At 41.1% G+C, this 15944-nt stretch overlaps 1 protein-coding gene across 1 annotated transcript in view; it reads left to right on the plus strand.

Annotated features, from left to right (window-relative positions):
- CDHR3 (cadherin related family member 3) overlaps window positions 1-14463 on the plus strand; it is a gene marked incomplete at its 5' end in the record, with an annotated part of 88878 nt that extends 74415 nt beyond the window's left edge. Inside the window, 4 exons of the mRNA XM_003771487.4 lie at window positions 1011-1024; window positions 3997-4028; window positions 10031-10079; window positions 13684-14463. Coding sequence (XP_003771535.2) covers window positions 1011-1024; window positions 3997-4028; window positions 10031-10079; window positions 13684-14048 — 460 coding nt within the window. The remainder of the gene's footprint in view (window positions 1-1010; window positions 1025-3996; window positions 4029-10030; window positions 10080-13683) is intronic.
- Window positions 14464-15944: the final 1481 nt, after the last annotated feature.

The raw sequence follows: 15944 nt of genomic DNA on the forward strand, positions 1-15944 counted from the left end.
TTCTGATTATCCTTGCCCTACTGTGCTGAGTTCTAAAATAAGGCAGCATGGAAATATTGGTGCTGATTTCTAGTGTGTCTAGAGCTCTGGGTTTTAATCTTAGTTCTATTCAATATGAACTTTGTCTTAGTTTCTATTTTTAAAGGGGTCTTGAGATATGTTTATGGTATTGTAGAGGGTAGAATAGCTATGTTATAATCGATGAGACTTGGTTTCAAGTCCTGAATCCGACATAGTCACCCATAGTAGTTAGGAGACCCTAAGCTAGTCACTTTGCCCTCTCAATACATCACGCAGTTCTGTAAATCTATAAATTACAGATGAGTAATTGCATCAGTGGAAGGAATTTTCACATTGGAGATCCCCATTGAAATCATAGATTTAGACCCAAAAAAGGGTGTGTATGTGTGTTAATAACCACATTCCACAGAAAGATTCTGAAGATCTCTAGTATTTTTCAAATGGTTTGAAATCACCAGGTGAATGACACCACGAAAAGCATGAGGATTTGGCGGGAGCTGTCCCTTCCATTACTACACCATCTTGGGGAAATTCCTTTCACTGACAGCATTAACTTCATGATAGAATGGAGAGAGGAGTGGCTGTTAATCTGATAAACATGGCAGAGATCCGTGGTGGGGCTTAGATACAGTAACTATTTCAGGAGAGGAACGGGGAGGTGCTACTAGGAAACCAGGACCTCATGAAATTCCTGATTTTATGTTAAATGTGCAAATTAATCTGGCCATTTTCACACGGTCCCAAAGCTAATCATTTCTAATATGGTTTAGTTAATAAAAGGAAGCATGCAAGAAATTCTGAACTAAGCCTGATCTGTCTGAAAATGAGTTGTAATATGATAAGACAGGCAGCATTTATCAAATGAGATTGCCAGAGGAAGAAATATTTTATTTCTGAAGGAAGCTCCCCAAAGAAGCCCGTCTGGTTATGTGTGTAGTGATGTGCAATAGTCTCTTGGTAATTAATGTCAATCTTTTATTTTGTCATAGGGTGAAAAAAGAAGGTATGTATGCTGTCTATTCTACTGGCTTCTGGGACTTGGTGGGTGTACAAGAAAAGAATTCTGCTCAGTGGAGGATAAAAGAGCAATACATATTCTCTTGGTGACTGGTATTGAGGAGATGCTCAATAAATACTGCACTGCACTGAATTGAATTGAACTGAATTGAATTGATTATATAATCAGCATCTGGAGAAAAGCAAGAGTCAAAGTATAGCCTGAGAGAGTAGTGCTTATTAAACCTTAAGGCACAGTAGAAAGGAGGAGGAGGAAGAGGAAAAGGAGGAGGAAAAAGAGGAAGAAGAGGAGAAGGAGGAGGAAGGGAATAAGGAGGAAGGGGAAGTAGCATTAAGGAAGGAGGAGGAAGATGAGTTTGAGGAGAAGAGAAAGAAGGAGGATGAGGAAGAGAAAGAGGAGAAGGAGAAAAAGGAAGAGAAGATGGCAATAATGGCGGTGGTGGTTGGAAGGCTGAATCTGGAGTAAGCAAGACCTGAGTTCAAATCTAGCCTCAGAAACATATTACATGTGTGATCCTGGGCAAGCCATTTAACCTCTATTTACCTAAGGTTCTTCATCTGTAAAATGGGAGTAACAATAGCACTTATCCCCAAAGGTTGTTTTGAGCATCAAATGAAATGCCTTTAAAATGCTATGTAAATGTTAGCTATTATTGTTATTGTTGATAACAATCATTCAACAAAGATCTTATTAATTACTTCCTATGAACAAGGCAGGTAAAAATGAAAGCATCTCCATCTTTAAAAAGTTAATATTTTATTAGGAGATACAACATACATGTAAGTAAGTGAAATACAAAGTAATATGTTATCAGTTTCAAGAGGGAGAGAGGGTTCAAAGCTGGGTGGTCAGGCAAGGTGTCCAGAGGATGCGGCACCTGAGCCACACTTGGAAGGCACCTAGGGATTTCTGCCTTACAGACTGAGGGGAGACAGGAGTGCATTCCAGACATTTGTGCAAAACAGAGATGAGCCAGTGTTGCTAAGCAGCCAGGACTCCTTCAATTGCATGTGTCTGTTAGGCTTAGGGTACCTGCTGGATTTCATTTGAGCACCTAGAAGGCAATCCCTTGCAAGGAATGAAAGGTTGTGTAAAGAATTAAAAGTATGTTTTAACTGAACCATGTACTTGGGGCAGCATTTGAAAGAGGATAGTTCTTACCCTCCTTTTAAAACTAGCTTTTTTTTAAGGAAGAAAAATTCTTTAGAATAAGACTGTGATGAAAAGGTAATTGTCAGGGTGTACTGGAAAGAGTATTGGATTTAGAGTCGAAAGACCTGGATTCAAAGAGTACTGAATGAGAGTCAAAAGACCTGGGTTCAAAGGGGAAGTCTTGGTTTACTTAACCACAAAATAAGGGGGTGGGATTATATGACTTTGAAGATTCCTTCCATTTCCAAATCTATGAACAGACAGGTTTAATGGGGACAATATTTTGTCTCTATAGCTTGAAACCTTGATAAGGTATGGTGCCAACTAATGCCTGCCCTTAGCTGTTGAATAATGGTGGGAGGAAGAATGGAGGTAGAGAACAGAAAGACATTTTCAAGTGCCTGAAGTAAATACCTATTTTAATCAACCAAATCAACATATATTATATTTATGGAGCATCCTAGATTCCCTTTACTGATTGAGCATTTGATACTGCAACATTCTGGGCAAGATGTCCCTTCAAGCAGAATATAAGATCATAAACTGAGAGCTAGAAGGCACTTAGGAGCAGATAGTTCAACCCCTCACTTTTAACTTGGCCCACGGAGGTCAGATAATTTGCCTTGTATTACAGAGATCAGAAGGAACAGAGCTGTAATATGAACCAAACTCCTCTGACTTGGAAACTCACTCTCTTTCCATGCCTCCTGTGCACTTGAAAACAAATTATCTTTTATTTTCCCATTCCTTTTTGATGAGTTATACATAGACAGGAACTGAGTTTGAAGGAGATTAGCTCCTACTCTCTTCATGTAACTCAATACAAAAAAAATTTTTGAGGGAAAATGACTTCTTAAGATCTGCTAGTAGGTAAGAAGTAAATAAGAAGGCAAATTAAAACTATTATTTATTCAACTTTTCATTTCCCCCACTGGAGCCCTCTCTTTCTCTGGTTCATCATTCTCTCCCTTTTTCATACATTTCTATAGGATTCCCAGACATAAAGAACACTGTCTATCGAAAATGGACACACAAAAACAGGTCAAAGTCTAATAGCATGGAGAAAGAGATAGGGAGATGGAGGAGAGAATGAGAGAGAGATTTGAAATCAGAAAATCTGAGTTTGAATTTGGTTCTGCTGCTCATTGTCTCTGTGATCTTGGACAAAGTTCTTTCTCTGTCTCACTTGCTTAATTTTAAAATGATGCGATGATGCTTCATAAACTCTAAGATCTATTGACCTCTAACCCTACAATTTTTATGGTCTGAGATTTCACACTTTGCTTTGTGAGATTAGAGATCAGAAGTGGATGAGGGGGGAAATGTCATAGATTTAAGGACATCAGGGGTCATCGAATCCAACAAGGAATTTTACAGATAAGAAAACTGAGGCTCAGGGAAGTGATTTGCCCAAAGTTACAGTAAGCAAGTATCTGAGGTGGTATTAAAACTCAGTTTTTGCTGTCCCCATATCCAACCCTTTATCCACTATACCAAGATCTCATGATGACTGGGAATTCATTAACCTGATTTGTCCTTCTTGGTTTTGATCTATTAAAAAAACTTGTATCCACTTACCCCCAATTGATACTGCCACTATGCCAGGCAGAATAAGAGGAAAATATAGATTTCATTTCCAGGAAGGATGACAGGCTGCTAAAACATTTTCATGAGCTGATAAATTCTTTGCTATGTTTGCAACACTGAGCTGGAAGCCTGCTTAAGGGAACCCCACTGTGGGAGGTGGGATTTTAAAGGGAGGCAGGTACATGCAACTTGACTTTCATCTGTCTCCTTCCCTGCAGAAACCAAGAAGGCAAAGAGAGAAATTGTGTTGGTAAGTGCTGCCATTCATCGAGTGAATCCCCTTCGAGGATGTTGTTGTTTTCTTCCCAAACCAGCCTTTCTGCGTTATCCTCTGGGGGTGTTTGTTATTCAGTGAGATGCTTGTACTTGGTCACTGGAACAGATTGCTGTGTGACGAGCTCTTGATAGAATTGGTTCCCTCCACTGAACATGTCTTGTGATATATTTGCAGAAGAACTGGATTTCATAAATATTGAATAGTGGTGTTTATTATCTCCATCAGCCCTCCAGGAGAGTAAGTGGGATGGGGAAGTGATGCTTAATGATCAGAACTCCACTTCAGCACTTAGAAAGACTCTATTTCTCTGCTCTCCCAGAGCATTATAGAAAGGAAATATAAGAAGGGTATGGTGCTATAAGGAGTCAGGAAATCCGAATTTTAGTCCCAGATCTAACCATGAACTTAGCCTCTCAAGTCCTATTTCCTCTTCTATAAAATGGGCAGAGGCCAAAAGAAGTATGGTTATAGAGGGCTGATTTTTGAGTCAAGAAACTTGGATTCCGAGCCTAGTTCTGCCTCAAAAAAGTTTTGTGAGTTTGGACAAGTCATTTGGTAAAATTTGTAAAATGAGTAATTATGTTTGTTTCACTTTCCCTTCAGGGATGTTGTAAGAATCTCACAAGAGACTGCAAATCAAAGAGCCTTAGAAAAGTTTAAAAGCTGGGCTGGGGGTGTTAATTGAAAAAAATAAGGATTAAGTTTAAAAGGGGAAAGTTTAAAGGACTATGAGAATAAGGGATCATGGAAGAGTGAAACAGGTTATGTTTATCTTTTTTCTGCCTTAAATAAGAATAAGAAGTGAGGAATGAAAATATAGTAATAATGAATATCTTGCTTTAATCCTTATCTCTTGTTTAGGAAGAAAAACAGGATATATTTCTTCTGATCCAGGAGCTTTAAAATCTTTGGGTGAAATGCACACTTAGGTAGTCCAAAGCATTGTCACCAAATGTCCTAGGTGTTTTACTAATCCCAACACAACTTTTTTTGGTCAGAATTGACTATTTTATAGATCTAGAGAACTCCTTTATGGGGACATTCCACCGATGCAAATTGGCAACTACTGTATCTTATAGTCAGAAAATAACCTGGACACTGAGCTGTTCTCTGATTTGTCTAAGGTTACACAGATAGCATATGTTAGAGACAGCATTTGAACCCTCATTTTCCTGACTCCAAGTTCAGCCCTCTCAACCGTCCTATATATGCTAGACTTCTAAATATCATAATATAAAAGAATTTATCAAAAATATACAGACCTTGCTCTCCAAGAACTTTAAAGCACTTTGATGATGCCAAAAGAAAACTGGCATTAGTTATTGAATACATTCCCAGATACATAAGAAATTGAAAATTTATCCTTCTGATCAAATGATTAAAATTTAAATAATATTCCTCTGAGCTCATGGCCAGTGTTAACTCAAAGGGTAAGTGGAATAGTTAGCTACCTTTCTAGTAAAATTTGACCCCTCTAGGGACTCAGTCAGGGCGCTACCTACGTACTCATCAATTTGCTATACAACACAAGATATTTATTTCCATTGTCTCCCCCATCAGACTGTGAGCTCCTTGAGAGCAGAAACTGTTTTGCTGTGTGTGTGTGTGTGTGTAAAACACACGTGGTTTTTGTTTTTTGTTTTTTTTTGGTCTTTGTATACCCAGTGCAGATACTGGAGTAGTTTCTTCTTCTTCAGTTCATTTTACAGATCAGGAAACTGAGGCAAACAGGGTTAAGTGACTTGCCCAAGATCACACATTGAAGAAGTGTCTGAAGGTAGATTTAAATTCAGGTCATCCTGACTGCTGGGCCAGTGCTCTTTCTCCTGGGCCATCTAGCTACGCCACTTATATGTAGTTAAATGCTTAATAAATGCTTCTTAAATGATTGGTTATTAGTTCAGAAAGGAGAAATGACCTTCAAGGTCATGGGACAGGTAAGTTTTTAAAGGACATTGGGAGGTATGAGCACAGGAATAATGAAGGGAAAGCAAGTCCATGGAGAATACCTTCTGGGAATCTGAGAGGCTGTATGGAAACAGGAATGTCTGGTATAAGGAGAGACCAGGAGAGGAGATGGGAACCTGAGGAAATTAATCTTGGCCTCCACTCTGTGGCCTGAGATCATCTCTGTCTAGGACAGAGAGGAATAGGATAGAAAAAGGAAGGAAAGAAGAAAGGAAAAGAGGTAGGGAGGAAGGGAGGGAAGGAGAGAGGGTAGGAGAGAGGAAAGGAGGGAGGAAGGGAAGAAGGAAAGGAGAGAGGGAGGAAGGAAGAGAGGGGGAGGGAAGGAGGGAGGGAGGAAAGGAGGAAGGGAAGGAGGAAGGAAGGAAGGAAGGAAAGAAGGAAGGAAGGAAGGAAGGAAGGAAGGAAGGAAGGAAGGAAGGAAGGCAGGCATGGAAGGCAGGCATGGAAGGAAGGAAAGAAGGAAGGAAAGGAAAGGGGGAAGGAAATTGGAAAGTGAGCATTTATTAAGAGCTTACTATATGCCAGGCACTGTGCTAAGCTCTGGGAAGCCAAAAACAAGTAACAAGATGGGACTTTCATTGCATGTAGTTTTGAAAAACAAAATATGGGACCAAGGCATAGTGTTCAGATCGGAGCCAGTTACCCCCGGGTGCTCTTTGCTGTCCAGGCCGTGTTCTGATCTAGGTACTCTATTTCAGCAAAGACCTTGCCTGTCTAGAATTCATCTCAGTCGGTGGGCGGGCAGGATGGCGAGAAGGCTGAAAGCGGGACGGTGCAAAGACCAGGTGAAGGAACCGGAGCTCGGACCCCAGAGCAGAACAGCGTCAGGTGTTGGGGCGGGAGGATGGGGAGACGGGCGGCATAATGGGCATCTTCAAGAATCTGAACGGCTGTCACATGGAGGAGGGATTTGAATGCTCCGCTCGGCCAGGAGAACACAACTAGGAGCAAAGGGCAGGCGGTGGGGTGGGGGTGGATCAGCTGTCATCAGACAGAATTAGGCTGCGTGTAAGGAAATGCAGAAAAAAGAAAAGAAAAGAAGAAAAGAAAAGAAGAAAAGAAAAGGAAAGGAAAGGAAAGGAAAGGTAAGGAAAGAAAAGAAAAGAAAAGAAAAGAAAAGAAAAGAAAAGAAAAGAAAAGAAAAGAAAAGAAGAAAAGAAAAAAGATATCGGAAACAAAGAAAAAAAGATATCGGAGCTCTCCGGAGGGGAAGGTGCTATTTCAGGAAGGAGTACGTTTGCCTTCGCTCGCGGTCTCCCAGCGGAGGCTGGCTGACCCAGCGCCGGGAACGCTGTAAAGGGGCTTCGGGCCGGGGAAAAGGCGCTGCAGGTGCCTTCCAATCCCACGCTTTGGTGATCTCGGCCAAAGCCGCGCAGCGGCGGGGGCGGGGGGCCGCACAGTCAGCGTGTCCCTGCTCGTCTTTCACGCTTGGCTTGACTATGTCACAGTAACTCTGAGGAAGAAGGGCTGGGAGATAAATGAAACGGGAATGGCAATGCAAAGGCTGAGGAGGCAGATGGGTGGCAGCTGCCTCCGTGTGCGTGCCTAAGCAGTCAGACTGGCCAGAGGGGTGAGCCAGCTGCCGCCCACCTGGCTGTCTCTGTGTGTGGCAAAGGGCGGGAGGATTGTACGGCACCCGGGGGGGCCCCTCGGATTCCCCCGGGGCAAAGGGGCTCTTACCCACACCAGCCCGGCGGAAACCTGGGGATCTGGCAGGAGAGCGACTAGGGACCCGGCAGTCCGTGATATCAAGGAGCAGGAGGAGTAAATATGTCATTCTTTTTGAAGGCTAATATTAATAATACGTATGATGATAGCTAGCATTTGTAGAGTGCTTAAAGATTTGCAAAGCGTTTTACATAGATTATCTCATTTGATTCTTCTAACCACTTAGTGAAGTAGTGCTATTATTATCCCCATTTTACAGATGAGGAAACTGAGACCCAGGACATTAAATGGTATGCCCAGATCCTAATTGAAGGAGTTGGGATTGGAACCCCCGGACCCCTAGGCTCCAAATCAAGGGTCCATTCGACCACACTAAGCTGCCTCCTGACTGCTGAATTCCCATTAACTATTAATTATCTGTCAGAGTCTAATCAACAAGGCTCCATTGCCCATGACCAGATGATAAATAGGACATGACTTTCTTTCTTATATGATCAGTCCTAGCTCTTTTTAAACAGGCATCCAGAATAACGGAATCGGGAGACCTGAGTTCAAATCCTTCTGCTATCATCATTACTAGGCAGCCAGATGGCATAGTGGATAGAGTACCGGGCTTAGAGTCAGGAAGACTCATCTTCCTAAGTTCAACTCCAACCTCAGACATTTGCTAACTGTGTGACTCTGAGCAAGTCACTTCACCCTGTTTGCTTCAGTTTCCTCATCTGTAACATGAGCTGGAGAAGGAAATGGCAACCCATCCAGTATTTTTGTCAAGAAAATGCCAGACGGGATGAGAAAGAGACAGACATGACTGAACAACGTTACTACGATGGTATACTACCACCCACAATTACTTATTATTTGTGTGCTCCTCTTCCCCCCCCTTCCCAATAAATCATCTCTCTGGACTCAGTTTCCCTAGCGGGAAAATGTCAGTGATAATACTTGAACCATCCCCTTCATAAGGTGTAGGAGGGAAAATACTTCAAAATCCCTCAAGATAGAAAGAGTTGTTGTTATTAGCTTTTGGCGTGAATTGACATCTAGCAAGCCCCCCTACTGTAGAACCCCTTCTCTAATATCCCCAAAGCATGGTTGTTCAGCCTCTGCTTGAGTAATTCCAATGACAGATAACTCATTGCTTCACCAAGCAGTCTGTTCCATTTTGGGTCAGCTCTAATTATTAAGAACGCCTTTATATTGAGCCAAAAATCTGTCTCTAACTTCTACTTCTTGAACCTGCTTCTATCTGTCAGAAATGAGCAGAATAAATTGAATCCCTCATTCACCAGGCAACTCTTCCAAAAATGAAGGCAGCTCTTTCATCTCCATCTCCCCAGTTCCTTCCTCATGTGACACTGGCAATCAGTTAGTCAATAAACATTTAAGTATCCACTCTGTGCCTGGCAGTGTGCAAAGAGATAAAGAAAAATAAAAAGATAGCCTCTGCTCTCTCATGTTGTTTTGAAACCCTTCACCATCCTTGTTAACCTCCTCTGAATGTACCTCAGCTTGTCAAAGTGCCCAGAACTGAAAGCATTATTCCAGCCATGGTCTGACCAGTGAAAATACAGTAGGATTATTGTCTCCCTTGATTTGAATACTTCTTTTCCAAACCCTAAAAGCCAGGACTAGAGAGCTTCCGTCTGCCTAGGTCTTTTAAACTCTTAGCCAGCTGTGGAGCCATATGGAATGCATGGAGGGTGGCACGTGCCACAGGCTGCGGCCCCTGGAGAGGATTGTCGCTATTGGTTTAAGTGGTATTAAATGGGATAGAAAGTCCATTGAATTTTTTGGTCAGGAGAAAGCCATAGCTGCATAAGATTGGGGAAGTCACTCAGCATCTCTGGGCCTCCTTATGTTAATAATAATAATAATAATGTAGTGGGGGAGAGTAGAACTACATACTCTCAATTCCTTCCAGTATGAATAGGCTCCTGGTTCTTCAAGCACAGCCCTGTTGGCAACAGATGCCTGAGAAGTGTTTTCCCTCCCTGGTGGAGTCTATTAGGCACCCCTCCCCAGTTCTGATTCCACCCACCTCCCACCAGGGAGCTCCTAGGCCCCTTGCCCAGAGGAGGTGACCCTCTCTGATTGCCTATTCAGAGTCACTTAGTCTGTCAGACCCGATTAGTTCTCACTTGAGCACTAGGCAGGCCCACAGAAGTCTCGGTGGCTTTTTCCTGATTGAGCTCAGTTGCTGAGCATTCAGCAGGCAGAGGTACCATGTGGCTTGGCTGCCAAACTCACCCAGGTTTGAATTTCTCAGAGTAATGACAGCCTTCTCTTGGGTCAGTGCCTCGCTTTATTTCACATTGTGCGTCTCTCTGTCTCCTTAGGAAATGACCAAGATTAACACTGTCTTTGATGGAGAAGCCCTAGACCCAGGTAATATAAATGGAAATACCGTTTAAAAAGGAAATGGTACCATGATTGATAAATGAAATGGAAGTTCAGCAAACCCTCATTTTTTTCACATCATTTGTTGTTCCTGTCTTGCTGTTTCCAAAGAGAATGTTTGATTTTTCCATATGGGTCTTACTTAGCTAATTTATAAAAGAGGGCAATATGGCGTATAGCATATTGAACATGGATCTTAGAATCTTAAGAACCGAATTCACATCTCAGCTTCAACACTTGCTATCTGTTTGGTGCTGGACAAGTGACTTTATTTCTCTCAGCCTCAGTTTCCAACTCTGTAAAAAGGGAAACAATAATCCTTATACTGCCTACCTCACAGAATAATGGTGAGAAAAACACTTTTAATAATAATCAATATTTCCAAAGTAAGAATTTGGCAAATTATGTCTCATTGGAAAACCAAATAGGTGACCCAATGATTAGACTTCTAAACTTGAAGTTAAGAAGATCTGAGTTTGATTCCTATCTCAGACACTCTCTAATTCTGGGATCCGAGACAAATCCCATACCCCCTGTTTGTCTCTATTTTCTCAGCTTTAAAATTAATAGCATTAATAGTACCTACCCCATAGTGTTGAGGGTCAGAAGGGACCCCAAAAGGTTCAGGTCACAGACTGGTGTAGCAAGGGGTCTCAAAAGAATTTGAAGGCTTGAGCCCATCTCCAAGTCAAGGGGCAAAGTTTGTTGTAATTGTAATGCCAATTGAAGCGGGCTAAGTTCCAAAAAAAATTCAGCAAAGATCCAAGAGAAAGAAGACAAATTTACCCAATTCATGTCACTGATAGGCTAATTTTATGGCTTACAGGTAGGTTTGAGCTTTGGTCTATGCACTATTGTCTCTGGAATTTGGTTATCTGTTTGACAATCAGTAATGTTTGTAGGACTATTCTAAGGCCAGAAGACTTTAGAATCATGGACAGACAGATTGTTAGAACAAAAACACTCTAAGGTCAGAGCACCTCAGGATCCTTCATATATCTTCCCTAAAGTCTAAGGGAAGAAATATTATTATATTCCTAGGCCAGAAGAGTTTTACAATCATTGATGGGCAGATTGTTAAAACAATAGCACTCTAAAGTTGGGGGAACCTCAGGAAAGTTGAACTTGAAGAAAAAGCAGAGAAACGGGAGCCTTGCATACTGAATTGAGTGGAATGTAAACTATATATATAAAGGAGAGTAATAAATCTGGAAAGAGAGGTAGTAAAAGAGATTGTGTATGACTTTCAAGGCCAGGTCGAGGGTCTGTTTCCTCCCAAGAGAAAATAAAGAGTTATTGTAGGGGGGGAGGTTTAGGAATATTAATTTGGCAATTCTATGAATGATTGATAGGAAAGAATAGAGTGAATCCAAGAAGATGAAACAGAAGACTATTGCAATCGTCCAGGGGTCCTCGAACTTTTTAAACAGGGGACCAGTTCACTGTCCCTCAGACTGTTGGAGGGCCGGACTATAGTAATAACACAAACTTTGTTTTGTGGGCCTTTAAATAAAGAAACTTCATAGCCCTGGGTGAGGGGGATAAACATCCTCAGCTGCTGCATCTGGCCTGTGGGTCATAATTTGAGGACCCTTCATTAGCAGTCACTTAATCCAACTCCTAGTCTACCCCAAGGCTTCATACTACTGCCATTTTGCTGATGAGGAAATTAAGAGTCAGGGTAAAGAAGTGACTTGCCCACAGTCACTATGCTATCCACCATTTTGGCTAGTTTGCAGGTAAGCTCAGCCAAGAGATTATAAGGTCCTTAAAACTGGAGACTCCTTTCCTTCCTTCTTTCCTCCCTCAATGTCTCCCTCCCTCTTTTCCTCTCTATCTCTGTCTGTTTATCTGTCTCTCTCTTTTTTTGTATTTGTCTAATGTAGTGTCTAGCACATAGTAGGTGCTTTATAAATCCTTGCTTGTTTGCTTGATAAGGCAAAAAAAAATCCCATATATTTTCTTCTTCCCTTTTCCCCTAAGAAATAAGCCACCTACCGAGAATGGTGCCCTCTGAGAACATATTTTTCCCCCTTACAGATACAGAATGAATCCATTTTTCTCACAGGGTAGATAGTTGAGCTATAGGTAAAATGCAGCATTCAATGTATGAGCGTTTCCAGATAGCACAGTTCAGAATCCCTTTGGTTGGGAAAGATAAATGAAAGGTAAAGCCAGTCTCCCTGAGCTCTCATAACCTCCCGGAAATCAGCCACCAGATTTAGCTCCTTTACACACATTCCTGCCACTTACAAAGGCTCAATTATACATGGGAATAAAGGGAAGGAAACCAAATTCAGGAGGCAAGTGTTTTGGCTCTTGGCCACCTTCATATGCAAAACGCTTCAGTCCTTCTCTGAAGGAGAATGGCTCCTCTCCAGCAAGAGACTGCAGTTGGAATTAAATTTCCCTCTATTATTAGGTACTTGTTACCATAATGTGCCCACATTAGCATAAGTGCTGGAGGAATCCAGAGCAGACAGCCTCCGTGGCTTCAGGGAAGTGACACCAGTGGAGTCTCCCCTGACCCTATTCTTTCCCTAGAGGGATACCTGATGCAGGAAATATACATATTCAGGGTAAAGACAGGTGCCCTATGTGATGAATACATGATAAAAAAAAATGAAAGAGAATGGATTCTTGTAGGTGTATGTGCTACATGTACATATAACAAGAATTCATTCTCTTGGTACCTACTTTATCATACCAGTGATGAAGACCCTCTCTCTTTAAAAACAAAATCAATTTTAAAAAATTCTGAGAAGTAATAAGGTTCCCACTAAAAATGAAATCTGAATTATCCCAAGTTCTTGTTAAATACAAGATTCCAAACACTCTTTTCAAGATGGGCATAGAGCAAAGAGTTTTAACGTGGAGTCCTTAGATCTCCAAGGGGTCTAGGGATAGACTTCAGGGGTCAGGAGTGAGTGTGCTGGAGTTATCTCAGACCAGGTCTAGAGAACTGATTGTTAAATTTTCAACGTGAACATTTACATCTTGGAAATTGGCAAATGGTGTAAATGGCTTTTTAATAAAAAATCATCTAGATTAGGGTAAGGAATAGAGAAAATGTCAATAGCAGATTAAATTTCAAAGTGTCATGCATTTTGGGGGACCTGGTTATTAAATATATACTAGCAGTCCCCTTGTGAAATATGTGAAATTTGAATGGGGAAAAATGTCTTTATTTTTTCACCATTGTTTCCCTTTGTAATCCTGTGTCTTTCGTTTTGTGCACTTAAAAACATTATACTGAGAAGGTGTCTGTAGGCTTTGTCAAACTGCCAAAGGGGTCCTTGGCAAAAGTAGATATTAAGAACCTCTGGCCTAGAGCCTCAAAATCAATTCACAAACTGTGAATTGTTCTCACAGGCAGTAACTATGAATTATAGGCTATTCATTTAATTTCTTCAATTTCCTGTATTGTCTAAATTGTGTAATCTTTGGAAGGGACAGGTTAGGGAGACTTTTCTAGACTAATAAATGGCCTCTGTTTATCTGCAAGACTTGTATATCATTTAGTCATTCAGAGCTTCTGGTTTGCTTCTTTTGAGAAGAAATAGGCCTAACTGCTGCTCTGTTTTTCTTCCAGTTACTGGCAAAACATATGAATTCAACTCAAAATCTGGTGCCAGAAAGTGGAAAAATCCATTGATTCAAATATGGTCAGGAGAGAAAGACTTGAGTGAACAAGAAGTTGTTTGGACTGTGGCAAATGATGGTGAAGGGATGAACTCCCTGGAAGGAACCAATAAGGAAATAGATGGGAAGAATGGGAAAATGGAAGCTGATGACATCAGTGTGGGGCTCAAGAGTGAAGATGGAAAGATGGAATCATGGCAAAGTCTAGGTACCCCTAGACTACAGAAATCCAGAGAAGGATCTTCCCCCATCCTCCTGGGCAGGGCTTCCCCCAAAATACACCCCCATTCTCCAAGGAAAACCACTGGGAAATAATGAGCATTGTGGTGTTTGTAGCTATGCTGAGGTTCCTCCTCCCCTCACTAAAAGAATGTATTTAATGAAACTTTGCAATAGGGAATATACTTCAAATAGTATATATAGAGAATAGACCATATGTTCCAAGTTGGGGGCTGGCAAAATTGCCATGGTATTCAGGACTTAAAGAATAGAGACTGACCTTAGCTGATCCTGCTCCGAGGGATAGATCTTTATCCTAAAATCTTGGCTAAGGGAAAAAGGTGGGATGGAGGGTCTGGGGGTCCCCAACAAAATATTTTCCCCTAAAATGGGCATGTCTGTATAGTTCATGAGAAAACTCCAGAGAAAAGTTCAATTCAGCTTAATAAACATTTATTAAGTGATAGGACAAATAGATAAATGGTACAGTGGATAGAGCATTAGATTTGAAGTCAGGAACAACTGAATTCAAATTCAGACATTTACTATCTGTACATTGCTGGGCAAGTCACTTAATTTCTGTTTGCCTCAGTTTTTTCATCTGTAAAATGGGGATAATAATAACATTTACCTTCCAGGGTGGTTGTGAGGATCAAATAAGATAATATTTGTAAAACATTTAGTCCAGTGCCTGGCACATGATAGGCTCTATATAAATATTAGCTATTAGTAGAAGGAGTGGTATTGTAAGCAATGGGCAGCTAGCCTGGAGTCAGAAAAACTCATGTTCTCTACTTTAAATCTGACCTCAACCGCTTACTAGCTGTTTGACCCTGGACAAGTCACTTAACCCTATTTGCCTCAGTTTTCTCCTCTGTAATATGAGCTGGAGAAGGAAATGACAAATCACTCCCGTATCTTTGCCCAAAAAACTCCAAATAAACCCAAATGGGGTCACAATCGAATAATAACAATAACGAATCATGTGCAAAAGAAGACACTATTTTAGGCACTGAGAATGCAAGGGACAAAAGCATTTCCTGTCTTCAAGGAACTTCTAAGAGGATATGGGTGCACTAAGAAAATTAAAATTATACTCAAAATAATTTCAAAAAATAGAGATTGATAACCATTTTGGAGGATTGAGAAATGCTTTGTTTAAGAGGAGACAGCATCTAAGTTGTGCTTTGATGGAAAATAGGAATTCTAAGAGGTGAGGAGGGAATGTCTTCCAGGTTCGATGTGGGATGGGGTAGAGTAGGGGATAGCTTGGGCAATAGAATGGAGCAGGAGACAGAATGGGCATATACTGTTCTCTGTATTTAAGAAGAAGGGGTTTTTAAACCTCACCAAATTTCATCTAGCCCATCTGTTCTTTCCTCTGCAATTCTTTGTTTCATTGGGAACATCAGAGCGCTGACTCAAGGCACAGTATGAAACCCACCTCAGCCAGTTAACACAGACTTTCACCTGTCAGTCTGAGTGATGAACCAAAAATAAACAGCATAAGAATGAAAGGGATATGAAGTTAAAATGTGCAGTCAGCTGAGGCTTCACATATGCCCCGAGTCTGCTCCCTCTTCTCTCCCCCCTCGAAATCCCCATTATCCATCGTGAGAGACAGACAACCAACTGAGAGGATGAGGTACGACCCTATAAAATCCATAGCTTTTCCTGGGGACCTCAGTCAGGGTAATATCATCAGGAAGTCTGACCTGTCTGAAATAGGAGAATGGATTTTGACATTTCTCTTTGCAAATGCAGAAATAGTCTCTTCATTAAAGAGAAACACTTTTAAACTTTTTCTGTCTATGTATATATTTCCCTCAATAGAATGTAAGCTCCTGGAAGGTAGGACTGTTTCATGTTTGTCTTTGTATTGCCAGTGCCTGACATGGAATAATTACTTAATAAATACTTTTTTGATTGATTGACTGACTGATGAATTCATTCCTTTTTTCTCTGACTCAGGTCAGGAATAGTTTAATTTAA

Source organism: Sarcophilus harrisii, chromosome 5, assembly GCF_902635505.1.
Source record: "Sarcophilus harrisii chromosome 5, mSarHar1.11, whole genome shotgun sequence".
In the NCBI taxonomy this organism is placed as follows: domain Eukaryota; kingdom Metazoa; phylum Chordata; class Mammalia; order Dasyuromorphia; family Dasyuridae; genus Sarcophilus; species Sarcophilus harrisii.